At 42.6% G+C, this 20,111-nt stretch overlaps 1 protein-coding gene and 1 long non-coding RNA gene across 19 annotated transcripts in view; one reads left to right on the forward strand and one right to left on the reverse strand.

Moving 5' to 3' along the window:
- The window catches only part of PHF8 (PHD finger protein 8), a 109,906-nt gene that overhangs the window by 38,743 nt on the left and 51,052 nt on the right, over positions 1-20,111 (reverse strand). For 11 of the 18 annotated variants that reach the window (XM_077989073.1, XM_015127501.3, XM_015127504.3 and 8 more), the window contains 7 exons: positions 17,676-17,765; positions 15,585-15,887; positions 14,720-14,823; positions 9,901-10,079; positions 9,180-9,265; positions 7,595-7,728; positions 6,691-7,004 (listed from right to left, as the gene is read on the reverse strand). In XM_077989073.1, coding sequence (XP_077845199.1) covers positions 6,691-7,004; positions 7,595-7,728; positions 9,180-9,265; positions 9,901-10,079; positions 14,720-14,823; positions 15,585-15,887; positions 17,676-17,765 — 1,210 coding nt within the window. Of the gene's footprint in view, positions 1-6,690; positions 7,005-7,523; positions 7,564-7,594; positions 7,729-9,179; positions 9,266-9,900; positions 10,080-14,719; positions 14,824-15,584; positions 15,888-17,675; positions 17,766-20,111 lie in introns of all 18 variants that reach the window. The other 7 variants (XM_015127505.3, XM_077989081.1, XM_015127506.3 and 4 more) reach the window with 2 other exon arrangements.
- On the forward strand, positions 805-4,214 carry LOC144338683 (uncharacterized). Its single transcript, XR_013412977.1, has 2 exons — positions 805-2,462; positions 2,604-4,214. It is a non-coding gene; the product is annotated as an uncharacterized LOC144338683 (long non-coding RNA).

Below are 20,111 nucleotides of genomic sequence, written 5' to 3' on the forward strand. Positions count from 1 at the left end.
CAGGTGTGGGGGCTTATGCCTGTAATCCCAGCACTTCAGGAGGCTGAGACAGGCGGATCACGAGGTCAGGAGATCGAGACCAGTCTGGCCAACACAGTGAAACCCCGTCTCTACTAAGAATACAAAAAATTAGCTGGGTGTGGTGGTGTGCGCCTTTAATCCCAGCTACTCGGAAGGCTGAGGCAGGAGAATCTCGTGAATCCAGGAGGTGGAGGTTGCAGTGAGCCGAGATCGTGCCATTGCCCTCCAGCCCAGGCGACAGTGCGAGGCTCCATCTCAAAAAAAAAAAAAAAAAAAAAAGGGCATTACGGTAAGCAAAAGATGCCAGTCTCAAAATATTACATACTGCATAATTCCATTTATATGACATTCTGGCAAAGGCAAAACCACAGTGACAAAGAGCAGATCAGTGGTTGCCCAGGAGTAGAGGGCAGGCATGACTATAAAGGGGGTAGTAACACAAAGGAGGTTAGGGAATGATCAAAGGGCTCTGTATCCTGATTATGGTGGCTGGAAGAATATGAACATGTGTATACCAAGAGAGTCAATTTTACTTCATGTTAATTAAAAAAATAAAATTTCAAGCCGGACGTGGTGGGTCACGCCTATAATCTCAGCACTTTGGGAGGTTGAGGCAGGCAGATCATGTGAGGTCAGGAGTTTGAGACCAGCCTGGCCAACATGGCGAAGCCCCGTCTCAACTAAAAATACACAAAATTAGCTGGGCATGGTGGCGTATGCCTGTAATCCCAGCTACTTAGGAGGCTGAGGCAGAAGAATCACTTGAACCCGGGAGGCAGAGGTTGCAGTGAGCCAAGATCGCACCTCTGCACTCCAACCTGGGTGACAGAGCAAGACTCTGTCTCAAAAATAAATAAAAATAAAATTTAAAAAACGCTTTACCAAAAAGCAGATTGAAAATACATCAACAGAGCTTTCAACTCAAGATGCCGAATACAGAAAATTTAAAAAGAGAATAAAATATCAAACACTAGAGATGATCAATAAAGCCAAAAAACTAGTTTTTGAAACGACTAGCAATCAAATAAACTAGACGAACTATTGTTAAACACCATGACCAAGTACAGCTAATCTCATGAAAGTAACGATTCAAAATGAGTAATTCTATTAATGTCACTGTATTAACAAATTAACAGAAAAACTATGTATTTATATCCAAATATGCCAACATTATTTGATAAAACCTAATATGATTCTTGATTTTAAAACAAACAAAAGCCTTTTAAAATAAAGCTAGCCTGGGCAACATAGCAAAACACTGTTTCCACTAAAAACACAAAAATCAGCCAGGAGTCGTGGCGTGAGCCTGTAGTCCCAGCTACTCGGGAGGCTGAGGTGGGAGGATCACTTGAGCTTAGGAGGGAGGCTACGGTGAGCCGAAATTGCGCTACTGCACTCCAGCCTGGGTGACAGAGCGAGACTGTGTCTAAATGAGTAAATAAATAGCTAGAGACTCCCCGAACTCTATGAGAGTAGTCTATCAGAGACCTACATATTGAGTGGAGAAAGACTGGCAGTATTCCCTTTAAAGTCTGAAAACAGCAAAAGGATGCCCCCATCACCACTATGACTCAACACTGTAATAAAACTGGAAGTTAGAGGTATGAATATTGGAAAGGAGGAAGATTATTATGGGCCGAACGGTGCCCCCTGAAATTCATATGGTGAAGACCTACCCCTAGTATTCAGAATGTAACTATATGTAGAGATAGGGCCTTTAAAGAGGTAATTAAGTTAAAATAAGACCATTAAGGTAGGCCCTAAATCAATCTGACTGGTGATCTTATAAGAGGTGGTGATTAGGACACACAGGGAGACATCATCGGTGTGTATGCACAGAGGTACAACCACAGGAAGAGGCAGCAAGAGGAAGGCCATCTGCAAGCCAAGCAGAGAGACCTCAGGAGAAATCAACTCTGCCGGCACCTTGATCTTCAACTTTCAGCTGCCAGAAGTGTAAGGAAATAACTTTCTGTTGTTTAAGCCACCCAGTCTGTGATATTTTGTTATGGCAGCCCTATCAAACTAATACAGGACACACAGATCATCTACCTCAAGAAATCAAGACAATGAACTGAAAACAAATAGAACTAGTAACAGTATAATAAGGTAGTCCAACATAGGATTGATATGGGAAAGAATCAACTATTTTCCTCCTTATTAGCAACAGCCAATTAGAAAATGTAATACATAAAAAGATGCCACTTTTATGAACCAAAATAAAATTCCTAAACTGAAGAAGAAATAGACCAAAGAAGAGATACATACAAGAAGACATGAATAAATAGAGACAAACCACGTTTGAAGACAGAAACATAAGATGGCTGCTGCTCATACCCAAAAGGTAAATAAGAGAAAGATGTATGGCTGGGCCTGGTGGCTCATGCCTGTAATTCCAGCACTTTGGAAGGCTGAGGCAGGCGGATCACTTGAGGTCAGGAGTTCAAGACCAGCCTGGCCAACGTGATGAAACCCCGTCTCTACTAAAAATACAAAAAATTAGCCAGGCGTGGTGGCGTGTGCCTGTAATCCCAGCTACTTGGGAGGCCAAGGCAGGAGAACTGTTTGAACCAGGAAGGCAGGAAGGCAGAGGTTGCAGTGAGCCCAGATTACACCACTTCACTCCAGCCTGGGTGACAAAGTGAGACTCGGTCTCAAAAAAAAAAAAAGGAAAAAAAAAAAAAAAGACAAAACCATGATTTCAAAGCTGTTCAGAAGTTGTACCAGTTCAAAAACAATTTTCCGTAGTTGTTTACAACCAATCAGTGGTAGGCTTTTTCACAACTACAGAGAAAGCCTTAGCAACATAAGACGACGTACAGACAAAAACTAAAAATCACACAAGTTTGCCTATCAGAGAAAAAGTAAATGGTGACTCTATTTTCTACAAAATTTAGTTTTGATGGGATAGGCTATCTGACCAAGCAGATGAAGTTGCAAAGACATTTCCCCCTGGGTTTTTTTGTTTGTTTTGTCAAAAAAGATTGATAGGGACTAGGCCCTGGATCAGATTTTAATTTGATGAAGCTGCTATCTATTTAACCAAATGCCCTCAAAAATCCAGATTTGGAAAGAAGAAGTCTGAGTCCAGAGCTTAAGGCCATAGAGAAGCCACTGACTATAATGCCAGGTATGAATGCCACTGGGCTCTAACTTAGGACTGCTATTATTTGAGTCTGCATTTTGGCTTCAAAGTCACATAGATTTTGAGGGCTGTGGCCCTAATCTCTTTTTGCATGCCTTATTGTTTTTAGTGCACAAATTTTCAGGACACAAGGTTATATTCAGGAATGCACAAATCCCAGTATAGCCGAAAGGCCTCTGATGAAAGATATGTCTCCATAAATTAATCCACAAACATCACGCAATCCTTTGAAAAGCCGATTCTAAAATTCATCTGAAATAGAAAAAGCTCAACAGCAGCCTCAAAATTCTGGAAAAATAAGAACAAGTAAGGAGGTCTCTCCTTGGTAAGCTGCCTTTCCAAGGTTGCTGGGCAAAGCAGTGAGGGGAAGGAGAGAGGAGAGGCTGAGTGAGCTGTTCTAAGAGGAGTGGTCAAATCAAGTCCAGATGTCTTAGCTGCAGGTCAATGTGATTTGACTGCTCACAGTACAGTGGGTGGCCAGGGGAACCTGGCATGTCCCTAAAACAAATCAAAGCTTAGCTCAAAGATGAGAGTCTTAGTGAGCATCTGTGGTCTCCTCAGGTTCACAGCAAGGTCTGTAGAGGGGATGTGCTCTACCAGAAACAAAGTCTGTGGTAACTAACCTACATGTTATTTTCACAGGAATAGACAAGTTTTCATTTTCTTTTTTAGCATCTGTTTGGTAAAATAAAAATTTGTTTTGACAAGTTGATTTTATGGAACAGAATAATATTAATAGTATCTAATACATAGTACTTACTTATATGAGCTGGGCAATGTTTTAAGTGCTTTCTGTATATTTATTTAACTCTCACAACAACATATGAGGTAGGCATGACTATCACAGAGAGGCATAGAGAGGTTAACTAGCCTGGCCAAGGTCATACAGCTGTTAAGGCACAGAACTTGGACTAGAGTGGAAAACAAATCCCCATATATTTGGGAATTTAGTTTGTGACAAAGGTAGAACTTCAAGTCAGGGGGATGATGATGAACTAGTCAATAAACGGTGTTGGGGGAAATGACTACTAATGTGGAAAAAAATAAAGTTAGATTCTAACCTCCCACAATTCACAAAAACTTAATTCCAGATAAAGAGCTAAAATTTTAACTCCTATGTAAGTTTTAGGGGAAAATATAAGAAGGCCTTCTTAATCAAAACATAAAATACAAAAAACTATTAAAAACTGATAAAGATGGCTGGATGCAGTGGCTCACGCCTGTAATTCCAGCACTTTGGGAGACCAAGGCAGGAGGATCACTTGAGCCCAGGAGTTCGAGACCAGCCTGGGCAACATGGCGAAACGCCATCTGTACAAAAAATAAGCTGGGTGTGGTGGCATGCACCTATGGTCCCATCTACCAGGGAGATTGAGATGGGATTGCGGAGGTTGAGGCTGCAATGAGCCATGATTGTGCCACTGCACTTCAGCCTGGGTGACAGAGTGAGACTGTGTCTTAAAAAAAAAAAAAAAAAAAAAAAAAATTGATAAAGATGACAATGTAAAAATCAAAATTATCTACATGCTAGAAAGACATAATAAAATTAAACACAAACCTAAAAGGAAGTATTTTTCAATATATCCAGAATATAAAAAAAATACTCCAACACATCTAGAATATATAAAGAACTCTTACAAATCAATAAGAAAAACAAAACATCCCAATAGAAAAATGGGTGAAAGACTGAATGGAAAATTCACAGAAAAGGAATAAAGAAGAGTCAATAAACACGTAAAACAAACAGACACCATCTTTTGCCATAGGATTGGCAAAAATTAAAAAGGCTGATAGTATCCACTGCTGGTAAGGCTATGGGCAAACAGGTATGTTTCATACACTGATCATATACTGGCCCTTTTGGAGGGAAATTTGGCACTATTTATTAACATTTGTCTTCTACATACCCTTCAACTCAACAGGTCTATCCCCCCTAGAAAAATATTAACTGGCACATAAGCACAAAAGGTTACTGTAAGAATTTTCATTGCAGTGTTGTTAGTAAAAGTAAAAACTTAGAAACAACTTAAATGCCAATCAGTAGGGAATGATTAAACATATATTTCTATATTACAGAACACTATGCAGCAGATAGATCTCTATGTATTGATAAAGTATATCTCTGTACTGACATTGAAAGAAAACTAAGCAAGTTGCAGAACCACACAGACTAAATAAAACTATACTTCTGTACTTCTGTCTACATAAGAATGTAAACACAACAAAATAAAAGGCATACGTGAAAATGATGACAAAGGTTGTCTTTGGGCTCAGAGAGGAAAGAGTGTTAGTCAAAAAGAATTTTTGCTTTCTCCATCTTCAATTTTGGTCAGCAAGCGTTAACCATATTTGTATAACTTTTGAAATATTAAAACAATGGCCGGGTGTGATGGCTCATGCCTATAATCCCAGCACTTTGGGACGCCAAGGCAGGCGGGCAGATCACTTGAGGCCAGGAGTTCGAGATCACCCTAGCCAACATGACAAAACCTTGTCTCCAGCAAAAATACAAAAATTAGCCAGGCGTGATGTGATGGTGCACACCTGTAATCCCAGCTACTCGGGAGGCTGAGGCACGAGAATTGCTTGAACCCAGGAGGTGGAGGTGGCAGTGAGCTGAGATGGCATCACTGCATTCCACCCTGGGCTAATGAGGGAGATTGTCTCAAAAAACAAAACAAGGGCCGGGCGCGGTGGCTCAAGCCTGTAATCCCAGCACTTTGGGAGGCCGAGACGGGCGGATCACGAGGTCAGGAGATCGAGACCATCCTGGCGAACACCGTGAAACCCTGTCTCTACTAAAAAATACAAAAAACTAGCCGGGCAAGGTGGCGGGCGCCTGTAGTCCCAGCTACTCGGGAGGCTGAGGCAGGAGAATGGCGTAAACCTGGGAGGCGGAGCTTGCAGTGAGCTGAGATCCGGCCACTGCACTCCAGCCCGGGCTACAGAGCGAGACTCCGTCTCAAAAAAACAAAACAAAACAAAACAAAACAAAACAAAACAAAACAAAAAGCACTTACATTATACAGTCACCTGTATTATACAAGAGTGCCTTATACATTGTGGTACTCAATAAAATCTTGGATTAAAAAAAGGAGTCATCTCTTAAATGTAAAAAGCCCACTGAAAGGTCATTATGTACCTTTGCAAAAGGGACAAACTGGCCAACACAGGACACAAATGATGGCAGTCAAACAGGCAAGAGAAAAAAAGAGTCACCAGCGGTAAAGGTTGGACATTAGTAAAAACAGACGAGAGCAAATTATAACTAACATTTTTTGAAGGCTTCCCATGAGCAAGAAACTGTGCCAGATGATCTGTGTAAGCATAATCTCAAATTCTTAACATTAACCTGTGAGATATTCCCATTTTACAAATTAGGAAAATACGGCTTAGAGAAACTAAATATCAGGCTTAAGACCAGGACTTTGCTCACTACAAACTGTCCTCTATTGGGCCGAGGATGGAGACTGGGACTGAGGAGACCCCTTCTGGCCTGAACCCATGTGCTTAGCTGCCCTTACTATACTCTGCGTCCTTGAAGCATGCTCCCAAGCTGTCCTGTTCATCCAGACTGGCGTTCTCCTCCTCCTCCTCGCTCTCGGTTCTCCAGTATGCTGGCCGCTTGATGGGCCGCTTCCCTGGGGTGCGCTGGGAAGCAGGACTGTTAGACACTGTGCCCAGCCCACTGCTGGAGCTCCCACTGCTTCGATCCTGCCCCCCGGTCCACCAGGCCTGCAGGCTGGAGGTAGCCGGTGAGGACGATGAGGACTGCAGGTTGGCCATGCACAGCATGCCCTGGATGGCCTCCTGAGTGCTGGGAGAAGCTGGGGCCTCACTGCAAGGGACAGAGGAGAAATACTGAGGCAGTTGTTTTTAACTGTCAGAGTAAACCAGTCATCAGAACACTCAGGGAGGAGGGACAACAGCTATGAGGATCAAGGTGGGAGGAAAAAGGGGAGAATCACCCTAAGTGAAAAATTTGGAATTAAGCTTAAGGATCAAGACAGTACCATAGACTGTTTTCATGAAAAGCCAGTCCTTTTTGCCTAAAGTCTCTCCACAGACAGTAGGCAAGGTGGCAAAAAAGGGGCACACCTCCCTCCCTGTTTATGCATGCTGCATTCTTTCCTTTCATTATTTTTGTAACAATTCTCCTTGCATGACTCTTCTAGCCCCTCTTCCCAACTTCATAAGTGCCCAAAATTGATTCCTCTTGAAGTCTATACATCTTATCGCCATCAGATCTTAAGTTCCTTAGGACAGGTTTCATGCCTACTTTATTCTTTCACCAAAATGCCCTGGATAATTCTTTGTCCCTTTAAATGGCTCTATAAATATCTACTGATTGGCTGACCTGGCACCTTGGGCGGGAGCGGGGGTTGCTGTCTGATAGCCTGGAAAGGGGAGATAAAAGCCAGTACTCACGTGAGGGCAGCATAGTCAGGTCCCCCCACCTGCCTGCTGGCCTTGAGCAGATCAAGAATGCCACCAGCGCCACTACCATTCCCGAGCTTGCCTTCAACCCCTTCCACCATGTCCTCATCTGTTGTATAGTCCTCCTGTTGGAGAGAGAGTGTATCACCTCAGCTGCCCAGGATTGCTCTGGTAAGGCCCCAATATAGGGGTGATGATCTGACTCCTGATATTAATATCTTCTGAGCACCAAGTATAGACCAAGTATTAAGCAGAATATTCATTTTTTATCTTAATTTCCAAGGCATCTTTGTGAGGTAGGTAGTATACTCCCATTTTAAACACGTAAGAAAACTAAGGCTCGGGGAAGTTAAATAATTTGTGTAAGGTCACATCAGATACTCCTTATCACATACTCTTTCTGCTACATCACACTGACTTTTAAGTTTTTATTTATTTATTTTTTCTGAGACAGAGTCTCGCTCTGTCGCCCAGGCTGGAGTGCAGTGGCGCGATCTCGACTCACTGCAAGCTCTGCCTCCCGGGTTCACATCATTTTCCTGCCTCAGCCTCCCGAGTAGCTGCGACTATAGGCGTCCACCACCATGCCCGGCTAATTTTGTTTTTTTGTATTTTTAGTAGAGACGGGATTTCATCGTGCTAGCCAGGATGGTCTCGATCTCCTGACCTCGTGATCCACCTGCCTCGGCCTCCCAAAGTGCTGGAATTACAGGCATGAGCCACCGCGCCTGGCTGACTTTTTATTTTTTTATTTTTTTGAGACGGAGTCTCATTCTGTCGCCAGGCTGGAGTGCAGTGGCACGATCCTGGCTCACTGCAACCTCTGCCTCCTGGGTTCAAGCGATTCTTCTGCCTCAGCCTCCCAAGTAGCTGGGACTACAGGGGTGTGCCACCACGCCCAGCTAATTTTTTAGCAGCGACGGGGTTTCACCATGTTGGTCAGGATGGTCTCAATCTCTTGACCTCATGATATGCCCACCTCAGCCTCCCAAAGTACTGGGATTACAGGCGTGAGCCACCGTGCCCGGCCTACACTGACTTTTATTCTACTCTGTATTAAAGGATGTTTAAGGTATTTCAACTAAATTGAAATCTTCCATTTACATGCTCAGCAGCACTTCGCACACACTCTTTTACTTAATAAATATTTCACTGCAGTGGCTCACCCTGTGATTCCAGCACTTTGGGAGGCCAAGGCAAAAGATCACATGAGCCCAGGAGTTTGAGACCAGCCTGGGCAACACAGCGAGACCCTATCTCTACAAAAAAAAAATTGAAAAGAATTAGCTACGTTGGTGGTGTAAGCCTGTGGTCCCAGCTACTAGGGAGGCTGAGCTGGCCCCGGAGGTCAAGACTGCTGTGAACCATGATCATACCACTGTACCCCAGCCTGGGCAACAGAGCAAAGAGACTCTGTCTCAAAAAAAAAAAAATAATAATAATAATAAATAAATAATTCAGGAAATGAATGCATAGGATATCTTCCTCCCTGCATATCCCCCAACTAGAATGACAATCTGTCTTCTGTCTCTATCACCAGAATGAGCAGAAGACTAGATCCAGGGCAGAATCCTACCTCAATGTCAAACTCAACTTCTCCTGGTTCACGAACTCGGTTGGGGTCAGAGCAAGGCTTCGCACGGGGCAATTTCCGGGGAAATTCTAGAAAACAATGGAATGCACTTATTATGAAGCTATGATTAGCATTTCAGCCAAATACCCAGAAGAAAAAAATAAGACTAATTTTCTTGGAAGTAATGACCACAGATGACTAATTTAGAGAGGTTAGGGATCAGGTGATAAATAAATCTTTAGAACAAAGGAAACAATGAAGGCCTACAGAACATAGTATAGCAGAATGTCAACAAGCTCAGGCCTAAGGTCTTAAGTCTATCAAGAGGGCCAAAAACAAATATAAAACGGGCAAGGGCTGGGCGTGGTGCCTTGCACCTGTAATCTCAGCACTTTGGGAGGCTGAGGCGGGTGGATCACCTGAGGTCAGGAGTTCCAGACCAGCCTGATCGACATAGTGAAATCCCATCTCTACTAAAAATACAAAATTAGCCAGGCATGGTGGCACATGCCTGTAATCCCAGCTACTCAGGAGGCTGAGGCACGAGAATCACTTGAACCCGGGAGGCGGATGTTACAGTGAGCCAAGATCGCGCCATTGCACTCCAGCCTGGGCAACAAGAGCGAAACTCCATCTCAAAACAACCAACCAACCAACCAACCAAACAAACAAACAAACAAACAAAAAACGGGTAGAGGAGGAAAAAGAAAGAACAGACACACACTTGGTCTTATTATCAGGGTCGCCTTCTCCTTTCCCAATCTCTCGTCAATCTGCAGCTCATCATCTGAATCCAAGTCAAATTCATCTTCTATCACCTGTTCTGCCACCAGTCTAGCCTTGTCTACCTTCTTTGCTATCTTGGTTCGCCGAGATTTGGATAAGCACTTCACCCTTTTTGTACTGAAGGGAAGGAGAACATAAAAACAGTCACTAGCAATATTGTTAGTCGCTAGCAAGACAGCAATTCTCTCTACATTGACTACGGATTCAATACAATCCCTACCAAAATCCAGCCAGTTTTTTAAATAAAAAGTTGATAGTAAAACATACTTGGACATATAAAGGACCTAACACAGACAAAATAATTTTGAAAAAGAACAACATTGGAGGACTTACACTGTTCAATCCCAAAATTTACTCTAAAGCTATGGTAATCAAGGCAATGTGATATCAGCATAAAGACAGACATACAGATCAGTGGAAAAGAACTTTGAGTTCCGAATAAACCCTTAAATTTATGATCAAATGATTTTTGACAAAAGGTGCTAAAGCAGCTCAGTGGGGGAAAGGATGGTTTTTTCAGTAAAAGTTGCTGAGAAAAATGGATACAAAGAAATAAATGTGGACCCTTACCTCACATCATATACAAAAATTAACGTAAAATGCATCATAGATCTAAATGTAAAGCCTAAAACTGTAAGACTAGAGTAAAACACAGAAAAATATCATATAACCTGGGATTAAGTAAAATTAAAAATTTTGTATTTCAAAAGAAACCATTAAGAAAATAAAATAAAAGCCACAGACTGAGAGAAAATATTTGGAAATCATTTATCTGGCAAAGGATTTGTATCCAGAATTTTTTTGTTTTTTTGTTTTTTTTTTTTGAGACAGAGTCTTGCTCTGTCGCCCAGGCTGGAGTTCAATGGCGTGATCTCAGCCCATGGCAACCTCTGCCTCCCGGGTTCAAGTAATTCTCTTGCCTCGGCAAGACTCCGTCTCAAAAAAAAAACAAAACCAAAACTGCACTGATACTTGAAATTTCATAGGAGAGTAGACCTGTGTGTTCTCACCACAAACACATGGTAAGTACGTGAAGTGATGCATATGTTAACTAGCTTTACTGGCATAATCATTTCACAGTATAAACTTTATCAAATATCACATTGTATACCTTAAATACAATTTTAATTCTTATTTGCTTTTTTTTTTTCTTTTTGAGATGGAGTCTTGCTCTGTTGCCTAGGCTGGAGTAGTGGCATGATCTCGGCTCACTGCAACCTCCCACCTCCTGGGTTCAAGCAATTCTCCTGTCTCAGCCTCCCAAGTAGCTGGGATTATAGGCGCCCACCACCATGTCTGGCTAATTTTTGTAATTTTAGTACAGACAAGGGTTTCGTCATGTTGGCCAGGCTGGTCTCAAACTCCTAACAAGTGATCGCCCACTTTGGCCTCCCAAAGTGTTGGGATTACAGGTGTGAGCCACTGTACTGGGCCACAATTTTTATTTTTTAAAAAAAAAACACATACAATGAGTTTACACTTTACATCCACCAGAATGGCTATAGTCAAAAAGAAAAAAAAAAAACAAATATTGGCCAGTAAGTGAAGAAACTCATGATTGCTGGTTGAAATGAACAATGCCTTTGTCCAGAACTCAAAAGTGGCTTAGATAATCCTGTTACACATAGTAGACGATATTAACCAATATGAACTGCTGGAAAAAAACCTCATGAACAGTTAAAAAGAAACATGTTTTTGGCAAATCAGTACACTGATACATTCAGCAACTAGTAATTTGGTTAAATTGACTTTCAGTGAATTGGCTGTCATTTAACTGACCTATTTTCTACCTCAGAGGGTTGAGGATTAAATGAGCTCATACAGAGCTTGATCCATGGCAACTGCTCCATGTAGCTAATATTATAAGGTTCTCTCTCAATTTTCACATTAGTAAAATGGGGATACTACTACTTACTTTTGGGGTTGTTGTGAGGATTAAATAAAATAGTATATATAAACAGCTAAGACAGACTTTGACACAGAGGAGATGCTCAATAAATGACAGCTATGTATGCCCTGGTCTTCTATTAACTTCCAATAATTAAAATTTTCAGCTGGGTTGTGGTAGTGCATGTCTGTAGTATCGGCTAACTCAGGAGGCTGAGGCGAAAGAACTCCCTGAGCCTGGGCAATACAGCAAGACCCTGTCTCTAACAATTTTTAAAAAATTTTTAAAGAAAATTTTCAAACATACACAAAAATATAAAAGTATAATTAATTCTCATGTACCTATCACTCAGCTAAGTTTCAGCAATTATCAACACAGCCAGTCTTGTTTCATCTACACCTCAATCTCTGCAAAACACAAAGTTTGGAGAGAAGCCCAGACATACCATCACATCATCTGTAAATATTTCTCTACTTTGACTATCTGGGTTCACTTAACAGCTTCTGACACTGCAGCGGGTAATAGGCAGCAGCACAAGAAGGAGTGCTGGGGGTGGGGCAGGGGCAGGAAATGTCTTACTGTACTTTCAATAGCCATTATAGGCTGGACTCCTAGGACTGAATTTTCTCCTGTCCAGGAGACCTATCGTGAGTTCTGGACAAAGGCAATATTCAACAGTCTCTCTAATCTTACACTTCAGTAACTGGATTCTCAAACCCCAAGAATAGCTCTGTTGCTTTCAGAATCTGCCCTACTCTCACTCCTTTTTCCCTTATTTTCCACCCAGGTGGGCCCAGATGGACCTGAAGGTAACCTTTTCCTAGAAGGCAGCTATTAAGGTACCTTTGTTGTTTGTGTTCCTACATTGTTCATACTCTGCACCTGGCTCTTGACTGCTGCTGTCTAGTGTTCTGAGTATCTAGAAAATAGCCCTTACTGGCTTTCCCTGCCTCTATGTATTTCAGGGTTTCTGACAATCTTCTTAGATTCTGGTCATGGCCACATCATCGTTATCACCATCTTCATGGAGAATTCTTTTGTCTCGACATCATCATATTTATAAGAACTACCATTTATTAAGTATTAATTATATGGCAGGCCCTGTGGTTAACGTTCTACATATATTATCTCATTTAATCCTCCAACAACTCTAAGGTAAGTTTTAACTATAGAATACATATAATGAGGACACTGAAGCTCAGATAGGTTAATTAGTTTGCCAAAGTAGAACAGTGAATATGTGTCACAGCTGGGATTTAAACCTTGGATTGCCTGATTCCCCAAGTCCATAATTTTGTTGTAAACAGCTTTTATTTTATTCTTTTAGAACTTGTTCTTTTAAAATTATTTAAAGAAGAGTAAATACTTAAATATTTAAAGAAAAGTAAATACGTGCTCATTGTACAAAATTCAAATGCTACTCAAGTGAAAATTTGCTCTTACCTTCCCTATTGTACTTTCCAGGGATAACCACTGTTAAAAACTTGGTATAACAAGGCCGGGCACATGGGCTAATGCCTGTAATTCCAGCACTTTGGGAGACTGAGGCGGGCAGATCACTCGAGGCCAGGAGTTCGAGACCAGCCTGGCCAACATGTAGAAACCCTGTCTCTACTAAAAATACAAAAATTAGCTGGGTGTGGTAGCATGCACCTGAAGTCCCAGCTATTTGGGAGGCTGAGACACGAGAATCGCTTGAACCGAGGGGGCAGAGGTTGCAGTGAGCCGAGACCACACCACTGCACTCCAGCCTGGGTGACAGAGCGAGACTCTGTCTCAAAAAAAAAAAACAAACAAAAAACAAACAAACAAACAAAACACACACACACACACTTGGTGTAACAAGTATAAAATATGTAGGTCAGGCAAGGTGGCTCACATCTGTAATCCCAGCACTTTGGAGGCCGAAGTGGGAGGATCACCTGAGTCTAGGAGTTAGAGCTCAGCCCGGGCAATAACAGAAACCCCATCTCTATTTTTTTAAAAAATATATTTACATATATATATATCACACACACTATTTGTTTGCCTAAATATACATACATATCTCTGGAAGGAAACCACTGACATTGGTTGTCCATGGGAAGGTAAACAGGGAAAGAGAGATGGGTGTGAGATTTTTCACTGTGTGCTCTTTCACATTGTTTTTATTTCTAACGCTTGTATATTCCATTTTTAAACCTCCCTCTTCAAAAAATACAAAAGTCTATATATGTCTTTTCCATACGTGCATACATACATACATGTGCATACATGCCCTTTTAAAAGTAAAAATGGAACTATTCCTATTATTCTGTAATCTGATTTTAAAAATACGCCTTAAACATCTTTCTGTGTCAATATTTAACTGTCTCATTCTTTGTAACGGCTACATGATATTCCATTCTATTGATGTACCATCATTTATCCAGCCCTTACTGATGAACATTTGGATGTTTCCAATTACTATTACAATGGTGCAGCGAACACTGAACATTTATCATTACACACTTGTGTGCAAGGATTTCTATAAATTCCTAAAAATCTAATCTTAAGTCAAAAGGTATAGAAAAAACTAATGCTTTTAGTAAGTATGCTATACTTATTGCTGCCAGTGGTTCTCGCCCAATGACTTGCTGAAGTTTCTAGAACCGATAAAATCTTTCTCAGGATTGCCAATTCGATTTCAGACCTCTCCCTCTACCCACCTCCAACACCACACCGTGGTTCTCTGAACTAAGCAATGATACATTATATTATCTAGGTATTGCCCTAAGTACAGTCCCTCCTACCCATGTCCCAACCCCTAGATTCCAATTCCATGCCCTGTCTCAGTGGCATATTACCACTGACAGTCCCAGTACCTCTGTGCTCCCCCTTCCCACCTCACCTGCCGTTAGACATCAATAGGGCCAATGGGCTCTCATTTCCATCAAGGTCCAAGTCTGGTGAGTCATCATCTGAGTCATTCAAGCAGGCACCAGTGATGTTGAACTGCAGAAGTAGGAAGCTCAGTTGTCACCTGTCTGGGACTCCCATGGGAATCATGATGGCACGTTCCCTCTGGTTTCACTGGTTCAGTTCACTGTCAAAACCACCTGAGCCAAGGCCTTCTGCTATACTGTCCCCCCACACCCCCACTGATCACAGGAGCAGGAGTTTGAAAATGTGTGGTTGGTTCAGGGGACACCTATCAATCTTGTGAATCATGTTCCCTTAAAAAAGAGGGGGCACATCTTCAGATGCCCATGGAGAGAATCACAATCTTGAGGCAAGATGGAGCCCTGGTGGAGGGCTTTTCTCAAGGACCTGCTCAAGACTACAACCTGACACACGCAATGTTTTCAAATCTCATTCCCATCCCAGCATTTCAAAATTCAGCTAAGTGTTATGTTTTCTGAAAAGAGCTCCTGAAAATCTTCCCTACCCAGACAGAATTAACCCTCCTCTGTATCTCAGGGTCCCACACACACCCTTGATTGTGGCATTCACAATACTTGATTGCACTCATTTGTTTTTATGCCTGTCTTTCTCACTCGCCTGTCAGCCTCTTGAGAGTCACATCCATAGCACCTATCACAGTGCCCAGCATAGAAAAGGTCTCAATAAATGCCTGTTAAATGAGTGGGACTGGTAGCCAAACACCAGGGGGTCTAAGGGACATGGCAGCCAGACAGGATAGCCTGCTTTTTGAAACCCTGTTCTTCCAAGGGACACCCAAAAGGGTTGGGCTGAACTCATGGGCCAGCACCCACCTTTGCTTTCTGGAAAGAGCCTGTCTTCAGTGCCTGATGATTGTATGTGTCCATGAGATTATAGCTCAACTGGCCAGCAGGCCCCAAGGCTGAACTCTCCTTGCCCTTTCGCTCTGCCTTCTTGAAGAGTTCCTTGGGCTTCAGGCCTTTCTTCTTTGAACCATTTTTGGAGGGCAGTGACAGCCTGGACATGGACATTGAAGTGGAATGGGCTGGCCTGGTTAGGGGAATGGAGCCGGCTGGGAAGATCCTCTGCAGCCCAAAGATATTGCTCGTCTTCCCAACGTTCTGTTGGAAGATGTCCTACAAGAGTGTTAGTACATGAGGGGGTTAGAGCTTACTCAAGGGTTCTCTCAACACTAAGAGCAGAGGTCTGTTCCTGGTACTGGTGGCACTGCCATGGAAGTGGCTTACAGATGCTCCACATATGCACACCCTAGCTTTTACATAATGAGTCATCAAGAATTTATTGGGTGGCATTTCTTTACCCAGCCATTGACAAGTAAGAAGACGAGCAAAGCACTGTCAAAATTGGAGAGAAAATACTCCACTAAGCAGCTGCCATGAAACATAAAATAATCAAGTACTAATCTGGGTGGTTCAAACTCTAAGGACTACAGGATTTGAGAAAAGGAGAGGTTCTAGTCCTAATTCTGCTACTAGCTAGCTCTGTAACTAGCTCAGGAAAGTTATCTGACCATTTGAGACTGTTTGCTCAGCTGTAAAATTAAAGGACTAGACTGGAAAGGTGATTTCTGAAGATGTTCTGTGGCTACTTTGAGCTTCTTGGGAGGAGCCCTGAGAATGGGGGAAGGTAGAAGGCAAATAAAAAGAACAAGTGGAGCCCTAGGCCTCCCACCTTCATCTTATTCAAAGCAGCTGTGCTTTGAATATTGGCCTTCCACCTAAGATGTCATTTTTAAAAAAGGATTCCATTGCTTTAAGTCATTTGAAAGCCCATGGACCACATATACTCTATCTCTAAGTCCTCTTCCAACCAGCCCAGAGTTTTGTGGTTTAAGTGGGAGGCACTGGAGAAAAGGTAGGCCTTTAACTATCCTGAATGATTTTGACAGATGGGAGTGGAGGAAAATGAGAGGTAGGAGGTGGACACTGTAAGCTATGGTGTAGGCAGTGAAACATGCTGCAAGCAGTGAGGCTAGAAGCACAACTTCCCAGCTCACTTTGACCACCCCCTTCAGCATGGATGTATATATCCTGGGCACTAAATAAAACTTTACAGCTTCTGAGCTTAAAGGAGTTCTCCTCTGGTGCCTCTGCTACTTCACCATCCCACACCAACTTCTCTCTTTGCTATAAAGTCTACTAATAACAATGGCTCACATTTATTGAGTACTTACTCTGCCAGGCACTGTGCGAGGGGCTCTACATATACTAGCTTTTGATCCTAACAAAATTCTGAAAGGTTAGTGTTATCCTCACTTTATAGATGAGGAAACTGAGGCTCTGAAAGGCTTGCAAGTGACAGAGCAGGAACCAGAACCCAGGTTTCTCTGAATCTCTTACCACTATACCTTACTGCCTCGTGGTATATGCCACCTGTTGAAACATGGCTTTGTAATCATCTTCACCCCGAGAGAACTGTCATTTTGCAGAATGCAGAGACTGAGTCAAAATATTAATAACAACAACAACTACAACTACCACCACCACCCACCACCATGACCCACCGTCAGAATTTATTGTGCACCTACTGTGTGCCAAGCACTCTATTTTTGTGCTCAACTCACATTACCTTACCTAATCCTTTTAACAATCCTTGAGTAGGTACAATTATTCCCCATTTTAGAGATGAGGAAACTGAAACTCAAAGAGGTTAACTTTGCTCAGGGTCCTCTACTAGGCTGAGTTCTTTGTGGGCAGGCACTATTTATGTGTTTTAAGAACCTAGCCCAATGTGCGGCACACTTGAAACACAGTAATAATTATTTGAATAAATGAATTGTGTCTTTGGTAGGGTCTTCCCGACCCTTCCCCTGGGCTCTCATGCTAACTGCAGAGGCCTAACCTGCCACTTGAGCCTCAAAGGCCTTTCCAAATGCCTTCTCTTCCCTGCCCCATGCTCCTTACTTCCACCAGGCGGATCTCCCTGGCCAGATCTTTAATGAGCTGTACGGTTCGCACTGTCTCCGGGATCTCATCCTCATGGTCTGGCAGAGCCTGTCAAACAAGAGGCATGAGGAATAAACCCACACATAAAGAGACAACTGATTTTGGACGAATATGCCAAGGCAATTCAATGGAGAAAGGGTAGTCTTTTCAACAAATGATTCTGGACCAATTGGATATCCACATGCAAAACAAAAAGAACCTCAATCCATATCTTGCACCATACACACAAACACAAACGTAAAATGGATCATAGACCTAAATGTAAAACCTAAAACTATACACCCTTTAGACCATGCTTGTCCAACCCACTGCCCAGGATGGCTTTGAATGTGACAACACAAATGAGTAAAATTTCTTAAAACATTATGAGACCTTTTTTGGTTTATTTTGAGATGGAGTTTCGCTATTCTTGCATAGGCTGAAGTGCAATGGCACCATCTCAGCTCGCTGCAACCCCCACCTCCTGGGTTCAAGCGATTCTCCTGCTTCAGCCTCCCCAGTAGCTGGCACTACAGGAGTGAACCACTACACCCAGCTAATTTTTTGTATTTTTAGTAGATACGGGGTTTCACCATGTTGGCCAGGCTGGTCTTGAACTCCTGACCTCAGGCGATCCACTCGCCTTGGCCTCCAAAGTGCTGGGATTACAGGCACGAACCACTGCACCCAGCCTATGTGATTTTTTGTAATTTTTTTTTTCTTTTTTAAGCTCATCAGCTATTATGTGTGGCCCAAGACAATTCTTCTTCCAATGTGGCCCAAGGAAGCCAAAAGGTTGGAAACCCTTGTTATATTTTATTTACTTCTTACTATTTTTTTGAGACAGTCTTACTCTGCCACCAAGGCTAGAGTTCAGTGGTGTGGTGGTCTTGGCTCACTGCAACCTTCGCCTCCCAGGTTCAAGCAATTCTCATGCCTCAGCCTCCCCAGTAGCTGGGATTACAGGCATGTGCCACCATGCCTGGCTAATTTTTGTCTTTTTAATAGAGATGGGGTTTCGCCATGTTGGCCAGGCTGGTCTCAAATTCCTGACCTCGGGTGATTCACCTGCCTCGGCCTCCCAAAGTGCTGGATTATAGGCATGAGCCACTGTACCCTGGCCGGAAACTCCTGCTTTAGACAGAGGAGAAGTTCTTTGTGGCCTTCAGTTAGGCAAAGATTTCTTAGATAGGACATAAGCATGGACCCGAAAAGAAAAAAGTTGATCAACTGAACTTAAAAAGCAAAACTTCTTTTTGAAAAACCTGTTTCAGCACCTCTGCTACTTTGTAAGCCACAGACTGAGAGAAAATATTTGTAAAACATCTATCTAAAAAAGACAGTATCAAGAGATATAAGGAACTAAGTTGTGGGTTTGGGCCACACCTCTCAAAAAAGTCAAGGACCTCAGAGAGATCAGCGGGGACAAACCAGCCTCTCCACTTGTGAGGAAGGAACTCTGTGCTGAGCAGCAACTGGCCCACAGCTAGCTCAACAGCAACCCAGAGCGATCCCTGTTAGTTGTCTCTTTTGTTTGCCCTCTTTTTGAGTACCAAGATTTACATTTTATGTAAACTTTTATTTAGGTTTTCCTTTGTGACTTTTCACTTCATTTCTGTATCCAGAGGGCTGAGAGAAAATTCCTCAGCATTTCCTTGTTTCTCATGGTTTAATTCTCTTTTTTTCCTTTAACTCTTTTCATCTATCTGGTGTAATTTATTTTCGTGGCTAGGTGGGGAGCTGAGAAACCATCTGACCCAGCTAGATAATCTTATGGCTTCTTCCTTCCCAGACCAGGGTCTCTGGAAAGGTAAGGGAGCAGGTTCCTCCTCTACAAATCATCTGCACTTCACAAGAGTCCTTCCATGAGCATGGGCGTCTCAGAACTATGTTCTACTCTACTCCAGCTCCCACTGATCACTCTGTTTGGGGCCATCCCTTGGTCCCTGGGTCCATCCTGAGTCATGAGTGCTTGGGGCACACCCACCTCCCTTTTGGTGTTTTTGGGACACAGTCACTCTAAAGTTCACTCCATGGGAGGGGTCAGAGATGAAACCCAAGGTAGCCACACCTGAGAGGTGTGGAGAAACAGAATCGCAGGCTAAGGTCCAGGTATAGGTGAGCCCGGGGAGCAAGGGAAGGCTCAAAATATGAAATCCAAGAATATCTGAGGGGAAGGTTGGCAACAGGAACTAAGGAGATTGTACAAGTTAAGCCTGCAGTGCAGTGACCTTTGGTCACAATATACCCAGAAAAGGGAGTATCTAAAGCCTAAGATTACATGTTGACATTTCTTCTTTTCTTGATTTCTTGGTGTGTTCTTTAAATTCAGTATTCTGAAAAGTTAATTCGTTCACATGGATCAAAAATCAAATATTGGTGCTGCGAAGGAAATTAACAGCTAAAGGCTTACAT

This window comes from Macaca mulatta, chromosome X (assembly GCF_049350105.2).
Source record: "Macaca mulatta isolate MMU2019108-1 chromosome X, T2T-MMU8v2.0, whole genome shotgun sequence".
In the NCBI taxonomy this organism is placed as follows: Eukaryota; Metazoa; Chordata; class Mammalia; order Primates; family Cercopithecidae; genus Macaca; species Macaca mulatta.